This window comes from Melanerpes formicivorus, unplaced genomic scaffold (genome assembly GCF_026170545.1).
Source record: "Melanerpes formicivorus ecotype bairdi unplaced genomic scaffold, bMelFor1.0.p_v2 SCAF_4, whole genome shotgun sequence".
NCBI lineage: Eukaryota > Metazoa > Chordata > Aves > Piciformes > Picidae > Melanerpes > Melanerpes formicivorus.
In genome coordinates this window covers 22,897,901-22,917,292 of record NW_027142356.1, presented here as the reverse complement: position 1 = coordinate 22,917,292, position 19,392 = coordinate 22,897,901, and the positions used below count along the sequence as shown (strand labels likewise).

At 43.5% G+C, this 19,392-nt stretch overlaps 1 protein-coding gene across 1 annotated transcript in view; it reads left to right on the top strand.

The window, feature by feature from the left end:
- The first annotated feature begins 1,428 nt into the window (after positions 1–1,428).
- The window catches only part of FHDC1 (FH2 domain containing 1), a 38,719-nt gene continuing 20,755 nt past the window's right edge, over positions 1,429–19,392 (top strand). Inside the window, exons 1-4 of the mRNA XM_068137274.1 lie at positions 1,429–1,505; positions 5,945–6,574; positions 13,635–13,696; positions 14,210–14,312. Of these exons, the coding sequence (XP_067993375.1) occupies positions 6,095–6,574; positions 13,635–13,696; positions 14,210–14,312 (645 nt within the window). The 5' untranslated portion in view covers positions 1,429–1,505; positions 5,945–6,094. The remainder of the gene's footprint in view (positions 1,506–5,944; positions 6,575–13,634; positions 13,697–14,209; positions 14,313–19,392) is intronic.

The window sequence follows — 19,392 nt, the reverse complement described above, 5'->3', positions numbered from 1 at the left end:
CCTGACACTCTCTAGGAATGTCTGTGCTGGCTCAAAGCTGAACATGTCCTCTGCAGCTGCTGCTGACCCTGCCAAGTGGAGATGTGTGGCATGAGATGAATTGCCATTTCCTGCAGCTGGACCATTTTCACTCGGTGAATTTTGAGCACAAATGAACAGATTCTGGCATTGCATTCCTTAAATTTTCCCTTTTTTTTTTTAATTGAATGACTCAGGCTGTGTGGCCAGACCAGTAGGTCAGATTTGTGGCTGCAGAACTGTAAGCCAGGATGGTGGTTGTTGAGGTTACATGAGCCTGGGTTCTAGGTCTGGGGCCAGAAGAGGCTGCCTGGCTTCTCACTCTTCCTCTGGTTCCTGACTTCTGAACCCTGGGCAGAGACAGCAGTGCGCAGGTTAGTCACTTCACACCAAGATGAGACACATTTCAGTGCTCCTGCCTGCCCACATCTGGTCGTGCCAAGGTATTACTTTCTCTCTGGTATACTCAGCTCAAGCTCCGGTGGATGATTGTGCACGGCTAGAAGTGAGGCTTTTCTCTCTCCCACCTCAGGACAGTTTCTGATTTTGCCTCTGAATTGACCTCATGTAAAAAGCAATGTTGAGGTGTAGGGGGTTGTGTTTGTTTGTAACAGCTCTCACTATTTACATGAGTGAACTTCTTTACCTTTACTCTTCGTGCAAAAATGGTTTTATTTTGGCAAAGTATTTTAGAGCAGCGTTTGTTTGTTGTATCATCTGTGGATGACGCTTTGGCTTTTAGGTGTCCAGAAGTCCTCTGAGCTGCATGCACAACATAACCCAGGGCTGTGGTCACCTCTTAACAGTTGTCTATAGTTGTTTTACACTGTCCGCTTCGGAGACACTGCCAGCAGGGGCTCCTAAAGTGTGCTGGCTTGATCCTCTTGCCGGCCTGCTCCTACAGGATTGCTCCCCTGACCCAGCAGCTAGTGCCGGGGTGAGGGGGCGGTGGGAACTGGGATGGGAAAAGGGGATACTTGCCTGGGACTGAGGCCAGAGGACAAAGGCTTCAGTCAGGGTTGGATTAAAGGGAAATTCTACCATGTTTGTTCCACGCGAGATAGTGGCTCCTAGCACCCCTGCCCTCTTCCTTGTAGGGATGGCCATGAGAGCACCTGGTAAACTATACGTACGTTTATATACCCATCGGAGCTTGTCTGGACCGAAACCCACCGGGGACACACCTCCGCACGCCGCAGCGGCAGCACCCGGTGCCGAAGGGCCGGCTCCCCTCCACCTGCGCAGGCGTTGGGTACCCTCGGCCGCGGATGGAAGAGGCCGGGGCGACGATATCCCGCGAGCGAAGGCCGGTGCGACCTCGCAGCCCGCCACCGTAGCCGCCGTCACCTGCCGCGGCCCCGCCCGCGTCGCGCAAGCGCGCAGCCCCGCCCCTGCCCGCTCCGGCGGCGCGGCCGCGGCGCGATGGGAGGAGGTGGTGGTACCGGGCTCTGCTGCGCGCGGCGCCGCGTGCTCCCGCGGGCGCGGAGGTGAGCGGCGGCGGCGGAGGGGACTCCGCGCGAGTCTCTCGTTGGCTGGGCGGGGGCTCCGCAGGGCCGGGGGCGCGCGGCTGGGGAGCGCAGCGGGGTCGTTGCCTGCGTGAGTCCTCCTCCACCTTACAGCGACCGTGGAGGGACAGAGTGCTCCCGGGGGAAAGGGCTTCTCCCCTCGGGACGCTGGGGTTCGGTGTTCCCCGGTGTTTCCTTGATCTCTTCGCCCGGCCCTGTCAGCGGGCGGGAGCTGCCGCCGCTTGTTTCGCACAGCGGGTGTGTGCGGTGAGGCTGGGGCTGCCGCCGGGACTGTCACCTCTTTCCGCTAGGGCCAAGCTGGCGGCTGCCGTCGGTGGTTCTGCGAGGGGTGGTCGGGCAGCTCCTGCCGGCGAGTGGCGGGCGCAAGGGCGCCCCCTGCGGGCGGGGCCGAGCCCAGCGGCTTGGGCGGGACGTGAGGGAGCGAGGCTCCTGCCTGGGAGCAGGCGGGAGCCCGGACTGAGCGGGTCGTGATTGCACCCTGGGTCCAGCCTAACCGCTGGAGCAGCATCTCTCCCACGGACTCTCCCTTCAAAAAGCCCTCGGTGCTCCCCCGTGGCCTGCGGCATCGGTCGAAGGGCCTCACGAAGTTAGGATCGCTTTCCGAGCAAGAGTGGCAGTGGTAAGGCTGTGGGCTGCGCTCCTGGCGTCCCCTGCCCTGCGGCGAGGTGAGTGCAACTCGCTGGGAGCCCAAGCGAAAAAACAGCTGGAATCGAGCACCCTGACAAAACCCGTCAGGTCCCTGCTTGGCAGAGCACCCCTCTGGCTGCTGCTCATCCCGCTGCGGGGTAAAACAGCCTGGGCTTCCTTCCCCGAGCTGTCTGGCCGGGCGGTCGCGCTGGGAGAGTTGTTGGATGCATTAAGTGGTTAAACGCTTAAGTTGCTGTGATAGCGCAGGCTGTGTCTCCTTTGTAACCCATGAGATTTGGCAAGATCAGCGGCTGGTTATCTGAGGCAGCGCTAGCAGTGCCTTTATCTGCAGTTAGCAACTAGTTGCACCTTTTACCTTTTTGTATTGCTGTTGTTGAGACCCAGACAGCCAAATAGTGTGGTTGGACTTTGGTGTCAGGATTGGCGTTGTTCTCATGAGAATTTGGAGGAGCCCTGACATAGAAACGTGGGCAGCAAAGAACATAAAGTGTAAGTTAAAGGGCGTTATATCTTGCAGTATGAATTATGAAATGCCCTTCAGCGCACTGTGCATTTCACCTGTTAATTTGGGTACGCAAATATAGTGTATGTCTGTCTCAGTGGCAACTGCCTTTTTTTTGCAAGAAACAAATTACTTTAGAGTGTTTGTCTTCTTACCTGGGGAGAAAGTTGTCCCCACCCTCTAACTTTGAAATACATTTCCAAGTGAGATTAGGTTGGCTGAAACAATGAATGAGACAATGAAATAAAATACTTTATGCCAAATATGGACACAATGAAAACGTGCAGTGAAGATGTTACTTTAGAGCTCTTGCGCTTCTTGGGATGTTTTGGATAACAAACATGCAATAAGGAAGTGTAATTGAGGCATCTTAAATGTTTGTTCTTGTGTCTCGTTTTTCCCTTTAATCCTTTGAAAAGTGTTTAGAGGCTCCCTAGGAGTTAACATTTTGCTTGGGTTTTGTTAACACGTCTCAGTCCCAGTGCATCTTGGCAAATTATAGTTTGCAGTTGAAACAGCTGTGTTGTTCCCCATCTCCTCTTGCTGTGCATCCTACTGGAAGGCACCTGCACATACCAACAAGCAGCCCAGGGCTTGTCCTGGCTGTCAACTTCTCTCCTCTCCCACCAACGATAATGGTGGGGGCACTGGGCGCATCTTCGAGTCCCTCCTCTGAGAGGCAGCGGAAGGCGGCAATTTTGACCAGTCTCCAGGTATCTGGTAACTTGAGACTGCCATCCTCTTACAAGCAGGTGACCTCTGTCACCTGCATCTTGCTTATCTGCCAGAAGACACAGCTGAATGCCAACCTTTATGCTGTGCCTTTCCTTTCACACCTTCTTTCCAGATGCTGATTTTTCCTGGTTCTGGGTGACAGTTACCTCATCTGAAGCAGTGTAAGACTGGTTGGCTTGAAAAGAGTTTTTCCGGTTTTATCTATTGATCTATCTTTACATCTAGGCTGGGATGTTTTCTTCCCCTTACATTCTCCACTCCTTTCACTAGGAGTGTCCCCTGTCTAGTTCAGAAGCCTCAGGATTGAGATCAGTCATTTTCCACTCTTGTGTGTTAGCGCTGGGACTCTGATGATTCATCACCTACAACTTTGTTTCATTAGGGTTTGATCCCATTTTTCTTGAAGCATCTAAATTTATTGGAAATTTCAAAATGAGGTTCTTGCACATTGCATAGGTGCATGCTCGTTTGGTCAGTCTGTCTGTCTCCTTTTTTCTTTTTTTTTAAACTTTGTGGGAACCCAACTTTGAAAGTAATTACTGTTGAATACTGCTTTGTGATTATGGGAGAGTAACTAATACATTTTTCATTTTTAAATGAGTGGTGGGGAGGAAAACATTTTTTCCTAGTTGAATATTTCTTTAAATTAATGCGGCACTTAATTGCTTTGAGTGGTTAATCTCTTTCCACCACCTCACACCTGCTTTTTTTATGCCTCTCTGACTCTATGATCATGAGCCTGGTTGGAGACACACAAACATACAGAGCTCTGTAATAGCAACTGGATATTGATGATGCCTTAAATTTGAAACCTTCTATTCTGATCCACTTCTTTGTAGTTCTTCCCCTTTTTAACCTGCCATTAACATATTTTCCATCATTACCATGACTTAAACTTCACAGAGGTTTTTACAGACTTTTTTTTTTCCTATTCTTGGAAATACCTTGGTGATGTATGCTATAGGGTTAGAAAATCAGAAGCAGGGAAAAGGAGTTAATTGTTATCTTTTGAGAAGAGAAGGTGCAGTGGATCATTTTGTCAGTTTCCATTGACTCCAGTGAAGCTGTGAGTGGCTGAGTCCTTGCAGACCAAGAGAGAATTTGCCCTAAGGCTTGTTTTGTGACTTGTGTCTGTTTGTTTGTCTACACTCTTAATGACGGATGTCTGGCAAAAACAGCAAAGGTTTTTCATCACTATTATTCAATGTCAAATTGATCTGGGTTGCTATTAGCTCTATGTGAACCCTGCTGAAGAGGCGTACAACTCAATCAGTGCCAAATTTCTGATTTGCTATTGTTCTTGTGCCAGTCCATTACTTCAGCTTTTTCTGTTGAGGTTTCCCATGACTGATTTTTGTTCAGAGGCTATCTTTCTTCAATCTAAACTTGTATTGAGTGGTATCTCTGGTTTTTCTGCTAATTTCTGAGGGGTTTTTGAGATAATTTGCAAATTTCATTAGAACCATGGAATTCTTCATTGGTCTTTATTTGAAATGCCTTTATTTGTGTTCTGTGAGACTTATGAAGTAAATATGTTTTAATAGACCTGGTTTGTCAAAACTGTGCTTTTTGCAGAAGTTTTGAAGATTTACTGTCAGTATCAGCAACTTCATTTAGTTGGTGACCACATAAGAGAGGTTGCTCAAAACTATAGCCATTCCTGTTAAGCTTCTTCATGAGGTAATCCAGATGTAAAAGCTTCCCTAAATAGTTAAAGCTTTGTGTATGTACTCTAGTTAGGATGTGTGGGTTACTGTTCCAGTCTGAACCAGCTGTGTTAACCGAGACACTGAAGCAAATTATGTGGGGCAGCTTCATCAAACTGTGGTCTTTCCTATCTTAGAGCATTTTGGGAGGTGGTGTAATTAGACCAGTAATGATAAAGCACAACTAAATATTGTAAGTTTATGCTCAGTAAATACAGAGAGTTTAGGGACTGCAGGCTGTTTTTCCCTTATTGACAATTGTGTGAAAAACATGAAGGCAAAAGAGCAGTACAATAGACTAGATTGTTAAATCTTCGACATATTGTTCATTATTTTAATGTAGCTTGGACTTAACTCATGAATTAAAAGGATTCAAACACGGTCTGTGTGGTCCAGTTAGTCCACCACCATAGTTAGTACTTAACATTTCCCAACTGTGTGTAATCACCTTTAAAAAAAAACCCTCAAGATTAGAAGTGGAATAATATTTGTTTTAATAATTTGAGATAAATATATTCTCTTACAAAAGTGCACCGAACTGTAATAGGTGGGTTTCAGAAACACTGTGGATGATTTAGATTTAGGAGGTACCTTTATTTTTGTATATGTTTTTGGAGTCCAAGTACTTATAGCTGTTTGAAATCATGGTGTGGATAAATTTTATACAATTACCCTGGGAAAGACTTTTGATTCACTGAATTGCTTTTCTGGATTAAAAACTTGATACACCTTAATTTTAATGTCTTTTCAGTACAAGGGACAATACTCAGTGTCTCTGATCTGAGTCTCCCTATTGTCCTTTGTTGTAGGTTGCGAAGATGGTACAGTCCCCTCTCGTGTTGCTGTTGCTGGCAGACTAGAGTTTGAGAGAGTGTGGTATCAGTTGCTGCTGCACTTGCTATTCAATGTTTCAAACTGCTCTAAGGAAGTAACACTCTCCTCTTCGGAGAGGACATAAAATGCATGTTATGAATTGTTTCTCCTTGGTCAATGACAAAGAAAATGGGGCTATTCCAGTTACAACAGGATTAATGAATGAGGACACGACAGCATCTCAACTTGCTCAGCCTGAAGCACCACCGCCCCCTCTGCCATGTCCCCTCACAGGGGCACCCCCAGCCCCTCCACCTCCCCCAGGGATGCCGCCCCCACCACCCCCTCCTCCTCCGTTGCCTGGGCCAAGCGTACCTCTGCCACCACAGCTAATAAATGGGCATGACAGCCATGGCAAAAAAAAACGAATACGGAGCTTTTTCTGGAAAACTATCCCTGAAGAACAAGTCCGTGGTAAAAACAACATCTGGACAATTGCTGCAAGATCACAGTATCAGATTGATACAAAGACTATAGAGGAACTTTTTGGGCAGCAGGAAGAAACAAAGCCCCAAGACCTCCGAAGTCGATCTTTAAAGTCTTCGTTTAAAGAGACTAAAGAGGAGGTAAGAACTCAAGTAAACCCTCTTTTGTAATGCCATAGGAACTGACTTGAATTGTGATTTGCCTTCATCTCTCTCTCTGTCATGCTTCATCCTTAAGGCAAATTTGTCTTGATTTGAAGTAGAGGGGAACAACAGGGAGGATTAACTCTTTGTTTTAGTGGACACGTTTATTTTTCGAAGAGCTTGCAGTGGTTTATTGTTTTGACTTGGCAAGTGCTGTGATTTGATGACGTGTTGAATACCAATACATAGTAAGAGGTGAAGGCATGTCTTTTTCCTCTTGTTGGATAGCCGTTGTGTTCTGTTCTCTTCAGCTGTTCCACTGTGTCTTTTTTGCAAGCAAAATGTTCTCCATATGAACATGTACCGGGTGGGAGGGAAAAGAATCCTATTGCAAATGTTAATGCTGTATATGCCCTTGATATCCCAGAGAAGAGAAGTACCAACATGACGGCAAGGAAATAAATGATAACATACTGATCAAGAGAACTTGATATTTAATTGAGACAATTTTAAAGTTTCAGCTTTTATAAACCATACTTTCCTTCTAATGAAAACTTTATTTCATTTATCCTGCTTTTTCTGGATGCTAAAATAAACTTTCAAGAAGGTTTGAAGATTGTTACTGATTTCTGTTGTTGTATTGGAAAGTATATAGTAGGCACTTCCAGGTTCAAACACCCTCTGGTGAACTGATAAGTAGCTTTTCTAGTTCCTAATCCTGATTTATAGACAGGCTCTTTGTGAAGCCTAAATTGAATTGTCTCAAGTGATCTTTCTGTGAAGTAATTGGAAGGTTGACATGCAGATTTAATGACTGGTGTGTGTCTAGGTACATGTTAGCTTATAAACAAAATACAGAGGGTGTGGTATCAAGAGATACAACAATGTATCAGTTTTTAGTGAGAAAACAGGGACTTGAAGTTATTATCCTACAGGATTCAGAAGATGTCAAAATAAGATTGACAGGGGCAAGGTGTGAAACCAATATATGTTATACATAGGCCAAAACAAGGGGTTTAAAAGAGGTATGTGTATTGCAGACTCTGAAGCCCTGACGTGGGGAAGGAGTAATTAGGACCATCATCAGATGTAGTCATTAACCTCTGCATTATTTTCAGGCTATGTTCATCTTCAAATCAGGATTGCAGTGAGTGGACTTCCTGTGCTGTGTACACATGTACACAACTCTGGCCTCCTGTGTTTCCTTAGAAGCTCCTCCTTTCAGAACTACTATGTAATGAAGATCTAGTTCTAGTAAAACTATGATAAGCTTCATAAACTGAATGTGGTCCCTGGTGTTCAGTAGCAGGTGTGGAGAAGGCCTCAGCATGCTACAGCACTCATGCATTTTCATGTACAGCTTGAAACTCAAGGGCATCCTGGCGAGCTTAAGATTAAAATTACAGATCTGCCAAACAAGAGTTTCTTCAAGAAAACAAAACCTGCCTTGCTTCAAGTTAATGTTTTGGTACATCCGTCTGGAGCTGATAGGTTGTTACAGTGCATCTCTACTGCGTGATGCCTCTCCATCCTGGCTCAGGGCTCTCAGGCTGTCTTTGTAGGTGGCAGGCAGTGAGGCAACAGGATTTGACTTGAGTTATGCTACTTAGGTGACAAAATGTTCAACTCTGTTGCTAAGCTTCCTCAAATGTGACACAGCAGTGTGTCAGACAGTGATGAGCAACTCCTTGTGAGTTAATGGACTTTGTAGTACTAGCTGCTTAGGAAGGAGATAATCCCAAAGAGCTATATGTTACTGGAAGTGTGGAAGCACAGATATGCAACAGCTCACATGCTTGATGTTACTAGTGCCAGCATTCAGCAGGAGTATGGAGATTGGAGGCATAGGCATGTTAGTAATTTCCGTCATCAGTGCTGTTGGCTGTTGCTCGCTTGCTTTAACCCGTGGTGGTTATTTGGTGGCCTTGTGGAGAGCACATTAATGTAGGGGTGAGGAACCTGTAGTTCTGTTCCTGGCTGCATTGCCAGCCTTGTGGTGAAAGGTAGTTTGTGTTTCTGTACCTCTATTCCTTTTGTGTAAAACACAGGTAATTTTAGATAGTGCTTTATGGTCTAGCATTGAGAAATGTTCTTTAAAAATTAAACAGTGGGATTAGTCTCCTTAGGTAGGTCATCTTAGTAGGTCAAGAACAGAATTTCAAGAAAACTTCAAGTGCATGAATTCAAGTGTTGCGTAGATCCAAAGCTGTGCAACCAGCACATGTCCAGAGAGCTATACAGATGTGCATGGCTGGAGAGTCTGCTCTTTTGGCTCAGTGGCATTCCTCTTGCTGCAGTGGCATATCTTCAGTGACAGCAGTGAAGAGTGACTCTCCAGTGTTGAGGGTATCCCCCAGAGACTGTGGTGGAAATAGGAGTTTCATACCTTCTCCAGATACCACTGTTCAGTATGAAGTCGTAAGTTTTGGATGAAGCTCTCTCTTTTTGTGTAGGAGCTTACAATGCTGCATGTCCTTTTTAATTCTTCCCTCTTTACTGATTTAGACAGAAAATCTAGATATCTAACTCAGGTTGTTGAATCCCAGGTCAGGAGGAGTAGAACAATCATGGTGTCCAAATGTAAGGAGTTACAACTACCTAGTGACTGATCTTTTTGTGTCAAAAAGGCGGTTTTCAGTGGAGAGTGCTCGCAGAAAGGCCAGCAGGAGGAACACTGGCAGGGGGTGAGACAGGGACTCCACATCTCCTTGAGTCTAGTTGAGAGGCGTCCCTGCCCGTGGCAGAGAGGTTGGAGTAGATGATCTCTGAGGTCCCTTCCAGCCAAAGCCATTCTATAAACAGAAGTCCCTTTTGAGATTTGAGTCACCCCTAGAGCAAATGCTTTCCTTTTTGTAAACAATCACTCCCCAAACCCTTAGGAGGTTAATTAACATGTTTTCTTGGCTAAAGGTTTAATTTGTCCTGTGGTTTCATGTAATTTAAGCCTCTGAAAAAATAGGGGTGTAGAGTTAAGTTTATATGCCCATTTACTTTCCCCTTCCTTTAGGAGTGTCACAGTATGGCACAACATACGCTCATCTAGGCTATAGCTAGCCTGGCATCAGAGTGGACAGAACAGCTAGTTACCAACCAGGGGTGCTGGTCTTGATTTCTCCATCAAACTGTTCCTCTACTTCTGTCCCCCACCTCACCCTACTTGTGTGCTGGAGAGAAAAGGAATATCTCTTATCCCCTCTCCTAGACATCCCCCCACTCTGTTTCCCGTGTGCTGGATCAGATGCTCATTCCACCTTACTAACACAGCAAAAAAACAATGAGATGAGTAGCAGTCCCCTCCAAAGGGAAAGAGCAGGCTAGGAATGTGACAATGAAAGATGACATGGAGTGGGATAACCCTGTAGTAAACTGCTGAATTCACTCTGTCACACTGTGGAAGTGCATCTTTCCTTAACCACTCCAGGCACTGCATTAAACTCAGCAGTGATGGTTAGTGTGTTGTGCAGTGAAGTGGAAGTTGAAGCAGGAAACTGTTTATATCCTTCCTAACCTCCAGCACAGAGCCTGCTCCACTGGGCTGGTGCATGCTTGCTGTAATTTGTTAAACAGTATCCCACCATGTGAAACCCTGTTGTTCTTATCCAGAGAATACATAACAATGTTTAGCTTTCAGTAATCTCTCATAAATCCATTTTGTTGAGTTCCTGTTCCTCACTGGCAATCTTATGGCAGGGAACTCCTATTGCACTTCTGCAGTCACTGCAAAGTCAGTGTTGATCTGGGGCTCTTTGTGTCACCCAGAACACTGCTCTGAATCTTTTGCACTGATTGCAAATTTGTCAGAGTTCTGAAGTAGTCTTCCTGTGGTACTCAAGTTAGTTTTCCCCTTTCCTTAATGCATCTAAATCAGCAGGTATTTCAGTAGTGGATTAATAGTTGTCAAACCATTGCTATTACTACCCTGCATGGTCTGTGCCTGCTGCAAATTTCAGAAAAACACTGAGTTGGGTGGTATGGTGATGAGAAGCAGATTCATGAGCGAATCATCTGTCCTTGTTTCAAAGATTGAGCTGTTTCTGAAGGAGGGATGGCAGGTTTGTAGGGCAGTGACACTTGCATTTGTTGGCAAAGTGCAGGTACTGAGATGGTGCAAAGTATCTGAGAGAAATGTAATATTTCCAGAATAGGATGAACAAAAATTTAATAGTTTTCTCTGTCAGGATAGTTGAAGAAGATGACAGTGGGGAAAGCTCTCCTGAATTTATCTGAAGTAAATAATAAGAAACTGTATGAGAGTTTTCTTTGGTATGGAGAATCCCAGCAAGATTAGGAAAGCCTGCTCTTAATTCTTTGATTACAGTTCAGTGTATGTTTTTGAGTCATGAAGACCAAGGGTATTACTGGTGGACAGCACTTCAAGACCTCTTAAGGTGGCAAACAGAGATGTGGAACATGCTGTGCCGACACCAGTGCCAAAGGTGTGTTTGAACAGAAGATAGGAGCAGACTGAGAAGAATTTATAAAAAGCTAAGGTAATGTTTAAAGGGTAAAAATCAACAACTTGGTGCAGACAGCTTCTTGCAAGGACAAAATCAAATGAAAGCTCAGTGGGGAAGAAGAGTACACATTACAAACAGATGTTAAGGCTGAGATTATGAAACTCAATATGCAGCTGAATGTGAGATGGTAGATACTGCATTTGTGTGCAAAAAGTAGCAACTTGTATTTATAGAGTATCTGCCAGGTTCCCCTTTTGTCTTCACTCTGCCACCTAGAAACTCTTTGAAGGGAGTTACATAATGACATCTTTTTCAAACACATTTTATAATCTTGAAGTGGACATCAAGCAACCAGGATCAGAAACTGAGCCATGTCTTTTGGTTGTGTACTTGAACAAGAAGTCAGAATAAATAGAAGAGTATAGTTGTATACAGAGGAAGAAGTGTGTGTGTGTGTGTGTGTGTAAGGTCCTTGTAATTAAGAACAGCTATGACATTTTTATGTTGGCCTGGTAAGACAAATGCAGCTGTATATGTGGCCATCTGTTGCTTTTCTTCAAGGGAAGATGTTAAAAAAAACCAAAAAAAATCTTTGCTTTTGCTGAGGTTGTACTGTAAATCTGAATCTGAGATCTGCCATGGAAACCAAAGGTTTACCCAGCTTGTGGTCACTCTTACTGTAACAGTTGTGGACTGCAACTGAAAATAATACCTACAGAAGGTTAACTGTTAATATGCTTTAAAAAACAAAGGGGGAGAAAAAAACAAGCCCAACAAAGCACCACCCTCAAAAAAAACCCAAACAAAAACTACCAAAAAAACCCTGCCAAAAACCCTCCCACAAACAAAAAGCCGAATCAGAATGGCAACGCTTAAAGGCTTAAACTTGTGCGTAGAAATCAGAGAATTAGGAGTGACCAGAGCAATTGGAAATTGAAGCTGCAGTTTGAGAGGTCAGTGAGAGGTCCCTGCTGTAAAGCATTTGAAAAAGATTAGATATTTTAAGGGGAGAGATAGTTGAACCTGTCTTATGTTAAGGACTTTCCCCTCATGATCTGTTGGGGGAACTCTCAGCTCCTAAGATAACAGGGGAATAAACCACAATCTGTCCTCTTATCTCTGCACATGCTAAAACTTAAGGGCTTCATGCTAGCAATTATCTAATTAAAACTGATACACTGGTATTTCCTGTGTTTTCTAGTCTTTGCTGGGTTTGGAAGAGAAAAAACTCCAAAAATGTCAGAAAATTTTAATACTTGATCCTCTCTTTCACAGCAGCTGAGGAAGCTGTCTGCTGGGTTTATGTTGAGGATAGCACATTCATATGCCTGTATTTTCACTGTCACCTGCTGACTGCAGGCTAATTCAGTTTTGTGATAAGGCAAACATTGCATTTCTCTATGTATTTCTAATTTGTGCACTGGCACAGAGGTCAAGACACCTTTCCAGTTTTCAAACCCTCAAACATCATGTGAGTCCAACAGCAGTCTTGAACATCTGTGTGTACTGAGGTTTTTTATTGTGGCAGTCAGGTGTCGCTGGTAGTGTGAAACAATTCTCTTGCCCTTGTAAATCTCATGACTTGTACCTATTATCACCAAAACCGCTGGGGTAAAATTTTAACCTTAAGGACATAATTTGCTAAAACAGGGCAAACATCTCAGATTTGAACTTGTGCGTTGTAATAGGAAGGAAAGCTAGTGTAAAAAGAAATATCACTTTCATTTAAAAGTTTATAAAATGGGGGAGGGGGGAACCCACCTCCTTCTGCACATTATTCAGAACTGTACACGTAAGATGATACTGCAATTCACCTTAAAAACACGAAGTGGAGGGAGGCTGCTGTTTTGTTATGGGTTTCTATTAACTTCTAGATAAAGCAAACAGATTTGAGCCTTATATGTCTCAGGTTTTGATTCAAGGTGGACCTACTTATCTTCCTCTGGATCAGCACAGCTATTACTTGGCATGAATTAAATGGAGTGCATACTGACCTCTGCTTAGAAAACCCACCTAAGTATTCAGTACTCCTAAGGTTGGAAGGGACCTCAAAGATCATCGAGTCCAACCTGTCACCACAGACCTCCTGACTAGAGTAGGGAGGACACCACTGCCCACTGCAGGCTTGAACTCACGACCTTCCCATTAAGGGTCTTGTGCGCTACAAACTGAAAACTCTGAAAAATAGGGGGTTTGAAGTGTAGTGCTCACTAACTGGGGTCTCAGAGTGCAGTACAGCGTATTACTTGATAAGCAACATTTTTCAGGAGCCTCATTATGAAATAAGCAAGAAGAATTATTTTATTTTGTAATGAAATAGAATCTATTGTGATTTCATTCTTCTTTAAATGTTACTAAGGGGTTGGGGTTTTGCTTCACTTAATAAAGGTATGGATGTGCTGTGTATTTCCCTGGTAAAAACTAGTTCTGTAATACATTATCTTTGTTGATAAGAAGTAACTCTTGTCTATTCATTTGGCCTGCAGTTTGGTGGCAGTTGCCAACAATCATCTACAGATTGCAATATAAGAAATTACTTCTGCATCATGTGGTATTTTCTTAGGTAGTGGTAGATTAATCTCTCTTGCTTTCTCTCTCAGGTTTCCATTTTGGATGCAAAAAGGAGTATGAACATTGGGATATTTCTCAAACAATTCAAAAAGTAAGATTTGATCTTTTTCCATGCAGCTAGTGCAAGCTGTAGATGTGTTAAATCCTTTGTAGTTCTCAGCAAATATTTTGTCTGTTTTGCTCTGTTCTTTGCAGAGTTTACAGTTCTGCACAGGTTTGCCAAAGTAACTGCATTTCATAATTTGGTTTTCTAGTATGTTTAGATTTGAGCCATTATGAGAGTTTGCTACAAGTGATTTTTCAGGTGTATATAAGGGAATCCTTTATAGCTCTTGTAATACTGCATGATAAGTGGTTTTCATTGCCTTCCTTTCTTTGTAAAGAATGAATAGAAAGGGCTGAGGAATTTCTAGTTATTTTTTTAAAAGCAAGCTGGTTCAATGATATCTTTATTCAGCTGGTGATGTTCACAGGATCATTTGCCCTTCAGTAAAAGCATTGATCACTTTGAGTAGCCCAGGCATGTATGGTTTCTTTTTTTCCATTCATGTAACTATTCACCCTGCAAGTGTTAGAAATGTGTGTGCTCAATTGTTTTTTCAAGGTCTGCTGAATCCATCATTGAAGATATTTATCGTGGAAGAAGTGAGCCCTATAGTTCTGAACTGCTGCATGAATTTCTTAAATTATTACCAGAAGCAGAGGAGGTAAATAATGATTTTACATGGAACTTACTTGTAGAGTTCTGCTGTGTGGGATTCTGTTAGGAAGGTCCTTAAAAGATGAATACCAAAATCTTCCTGGGGCCAGGGGATTAGAAACCACTGAGTACAAAAGTTGAATCTGCATTTGACGTGTGATACTGAGGTTGCATAAAAGTGGTGATAAGGTATTCTTGTTTCTCTGATGTCCCTTATGATGTCCCCTTTGTCCCATAAAAGTTTTAATAAGATGTGAAACCCTCCTGTAAGCAGATAATTCTGCTCTGAGGGGGGTGGAAAACTCAGAATCAAAAGTATATCTTAACTCAAACAAATGAAATTTCACTTCTTTGGCACCTGCCTCATGCTTTCCCATTGCAGTGCCTGTGAGTTGAATATTGGTAGCCCTCTGCCACTGTTTCTTCTCCCTTCTCATTTGGTGCCTGCTTGGTGCATCTAGGATCTGCCTGTTCCTGGGCCTGGGTCATTGGTTCCAACAGGGTTGAAAGGCTTCTCTGCTGTGCAGCAGCCATAGAATACTATGGCTTAGTGCTACAAAGGAGACGTGCTAGAAGGCACAGAATTATCAGCAGCACTTTCCGCAGCATCCCTGTGCTTGCTATATGACCAACATGCCAAGTGTTCCTTCCCCTCCCAGTCCCAACCTTCAAGTCCATTCACATGATTAAAGAGCTGAAGCTTCATGGACTGACCTGGGAGCCCTGCTTAATGATGCATGGTTCCTGGACTGCTCAAGTGTTTGCACTGACCCATTTGTATGTACTTGAGATAAATGTATAGCACAAACTTGACAAAATTAGCATTAAAATTGCTTGAGTGCTTCACATCAAAGTGATGGCTGAAACCTGGGAAATTGCTAGTTAACATCTGCATACAGATCAACCTCATCTTGCTGGGCTTTACCACTCCAAGGTTACACTGTCAAAGGCACTTTGTTTCCTCTGTGCAGCAGCAAATCTCTGATCCAGTCAAATATATAACCCTTAAACAGGGCTGCCCTTCCAGGACATCTTGTAAAAATTGTTATTATATTGAATATATTTTTGGGGTTGGGTAGATACCAACCAGTTGAAATATAATTAGTCTGGGGGAAAAAAAATGTGGTGATAGTACATCTAGGAGCACAAAACTATCCCTCCTTCCCTCTTTGTTTCAATTTCAGTATGTATTCCTGTATTTAAGCAGAATTTATCTCCTTCCTCTGAAAGAGTCAGAGGAGAGCAGTAAAGTACTGATTTAAAAGAGTGATTTCTGGTTAACTTTGTGTATATCCAGCAAATTAGACTGAAAGAAAGGGGCTTCTTTTCTTCTTTTCCTCTTTCTGATTTAGATCATGGTTGTTATTTTGCAACATGTTGAAAATCTGTATGATATAAATGTAATTCAGACAGAACTGTAATATAACTTGTTGAATTTTGTCAGAATTTTGTCTGCAATACTTGGCTAGATGCTTTAGCTATCCAATAGGTGTGATAAGAGTGAAAATGTTCTTTCCTAGCAGATTATTTGACAACAGGTTTGTCTGTCAAGATAGTCAGGCCAGAGCACTTAAGCAGTGCATTTAAGGAGGCATTTGACAGATTAATAGACGAGATTTTATGGTGCAGAGGAGTATTAAAAATTAAGGGGCATTAGACATTGGATTTATTGTTGTTCCTAAGGGAAGGATGGGAAGAGACTTGTTCCCAGTGTGCAGGTATTTGTATGTATTTAGTTCCATGCTTACCATCAGCAAAAGGAAAGCTCCCCTTGTTATTCTCACTGTAAATTTTTAACCTCTTGGGAGTTTTCTCAGGGTGAGTTGGGATGGAGAGGCAAGACAGGGAGAAGATCCCAAGTGTGAGGGTCTGGTGGTTCTGCTGGTATGCAAAACTATTTCAGTACCTTCATGTCCTCATGTTTCAGGTATTCAAAGATTAAGTGGGTCCTGTAACTTGTTTACTACTGTGTCTCCTAAGGTTTTAGTGTAGCCAGTTGAAAAATTCATTCCTCAGACCTTTTGTTGTTGGTCTTTCTCAGTGTGTTTTTTTCCCTAAATGTACATTTATGGTTCTCCTTGTATGTCCCCTTCTTTTTGTTGGTTTATTGCTTCATTCCTAGTCTCCTAGAATAGTGATTCACTGTTTCCTAAGCGGAAGCCACCAGAGCTAAGAGGCAGCCACCAGAACTATACAGCCTCTCTCCACCCACATAGAAATAATCCCAAATCACTACAGGTTGAAGTGATGCTACTTATTCGACTGTTCCCTGTTCTGTTTAATAGTCCCTAATTTCTTTTTAATATGATTATCGTATCATATGAGATAGCTTTGGTAAGGTGTTGTCATCACATTGACCCATCCTGGCAGAGTGTTACACTTGGGTTCCCTGGGTTACCCTTAGATGCTTCCCATTCTCATGAAGACCTGCTTTGTTGCAGGAGCTAAGCAGTCAGATCCTAAGAGGTTAGTTGTCATTCAGTTATCAGTGATGACTGTGCCGGGTTCTGCACAAGTGCCGGGTTCTGCACATTGGCCACAACAACCCCATGCAGAGCTACAGGCTGGGGTCAGAGTGGCTGGAGAGCAGTGTGGCCAGCAGGAGCAGGGAAGTCATTCTGCCCCTGTACACTGCACTGGTTAGGCCACACCTCAAGTACCGTGTCCAGTTCTGGGCCCCTCAGTTTAGGAAGGATGTTGACTTGCTGGAACGAGTCCAGAGAAGGGCAACGAAGTTGGTGAGGGGTTTGGAGCACAAGCCCTGTGAGGAGAGGCTGCGGGAGCTGGGATTGCTCAGCCTGGAAAAGAGGAGACTCAGGGGTGACCTTATCACTCTCTACAACTACCTGAAGGGAGGTTGTAGACAGGCGGATGATGGTCTCTTCTCCCAGGCAGCCAGGACCAGAACAAGAGGACACAGTCTCAGGCTTGCGCCAGGGGAGGTTCAGGTTGGATGATAGGAAGAAGTTCTATACAGAGAGAGTGATTGCGCTATGGAATGGGCTGCCCAAGGAGGTGGTGGAGTCGCTGTCATTGGAGGTGTTCAGGAGGAGACTTGATGGGGTGCTTGGTGCCATGGGTTAGCTGTTTGGGTGGGTTGGATTGGTTGATGGGTTGGACACGATGATCTTGAAGGTCTCTTCCGACCTGGTTTGGTTTATTCTAAATAAATAAAAAATGACTGTTCTGGTGTAACCATGGGTGTAATTCTGCAGTTCCTCTTTGTGTCAGGTATTTACAGTCATATATCCCAGTAGCACAGTTGTCTTGCAGGTTGGAATGAGAGCCAGGTACCCCCTGGCAGGCATGTGCTCCACCTCAATAAGTGTGTTTGGAGATGGCTCTTCCTTTTTCATAGTATCACAAGTCCTAAGTCTGTAAAAGTGAAAGGAGAGTGGAACCACCATTCTTGGTCATGGCTGCAGAAAGGGCAACTCTGGACTGTCACGTTTCTGTTTTATTAACAACATTTTCACTTCATCTGATGTGAATAAACATTAGATTTATGCATTATTAGAAGTGTTGTGATACATAGCTACATTACCTGAATGTTTCCCTGGTCACTAGTTTGACATATGTGGCATATTTTACATCATTTCCATCCGTATTATGTCATGCATCTGATAGCCTCCACTGTCAAACAGCTGGAATGTCTATGTGCATGGGCTAACAAATACATTCAATATCTTGTCTTCAAAGTTGTTCTTTCTTTTCTTAATATTGTAATAAGGCAATTCTGTTTACATGCAGGTGTCAGTGCTAGTACTTTTCTAGCTTTTTCCCATGAAAAATCCCACTGTCTGTGAAAGTTGTTGGGATTTCTCTGTGTAAGTGGCAAATACTGGCTCTTTACTGGATGATTTTGTCAAACTGAATGAGACCATTATTGAAATACTGGAAGTGCTGTGAAGTCTTTTGTCAAACTGAAAACTTTGGAGTATTTTCAAATGCTTAATTTTGAAAACTGGGCAAATTCTTCAAAGTGGAAAACCTGGACCTGGCTGCAGGGTTCCACTCAATGTTTTGTTCAGGGCTGTGAGTGTGACACCAGCCTAGCCATCAGGGTGGTTAAAACAAAGACCAAGACAAGGTATAGAAATTCTTAATACATTAGCAAGCACAATGACATCACTGATTTTGTTTAAGCCTTGGTAGAATTCCTGCTGTTTGTACCTTACTTTGGTTAGCTGTTTTGCAAGATGTAATGGAAGAGAACTGTCATTTATTGGCGTCCTGGCCAAGACAGAGGAGAAGCTTATAGCTGCTTTTATGTGCATATCTTCAGCAGGCCCAGACTGGTGAAAGCTGAGAGAGTCCAGTGTTTAATGAGGTAGAATAGCCAGAATTTATACTTCAGAAGGGAGCATATCATGCTGCCAATCAGCTCACACACACACCCAGGTTATCAACACATTGTCTTAGCTTCCTTTATAATGTCTCGAGCCTGTCCTTTGCTCATCTATTCTGTTTTAAAACCCTAGTCATCTGTCACTTGTTTTACTGGAATTGTTTCTGTTGGTAAGCTCTGCTCTTTTCAAACCATGCTGGTGTGGTTGACTGCCCCCTCTTTTCCTCAGCCACTACTGTATGTGGCTGACCAGCCTTCATAACTTTCATATCTTGCTTCCTCTTTTGCCACTTCTGATAGCTGCAGGATTTTCTTCTTTTGTCATTTGCTGATGGAAGTTGCCGCTGCCCAGGCACGTGCCTGTGGGGCCTCCCCACCTAATATTTCCCATACACCCTTGTAGTTGGATTTCCCTGTCATGCCTCTTGGGATTTTGGTGTATTTTATCTCTGTTTTACTGCAGCACCCTGAATGTTTGCAATTGTATAGAAATATAAAATCAAACAAGTAAACAAAACCAAAACAGCGAAAATGTTTACTTCTTTGGACTATTGCACTTGGCTTTACTTCTTTATTTTCAGCACTGGGAATATTTCACTTATTTGATTGGAATGTGGGGAAAAACTCATTTGCAAGCATATATGAGGATGAGTAGTGTGCTGTTCTATACTTGTCTTCAAAGATCCTCCATGGGAGTGCAACATACTTGTTCTATGCTATACAGTAAAATCCCAATAGT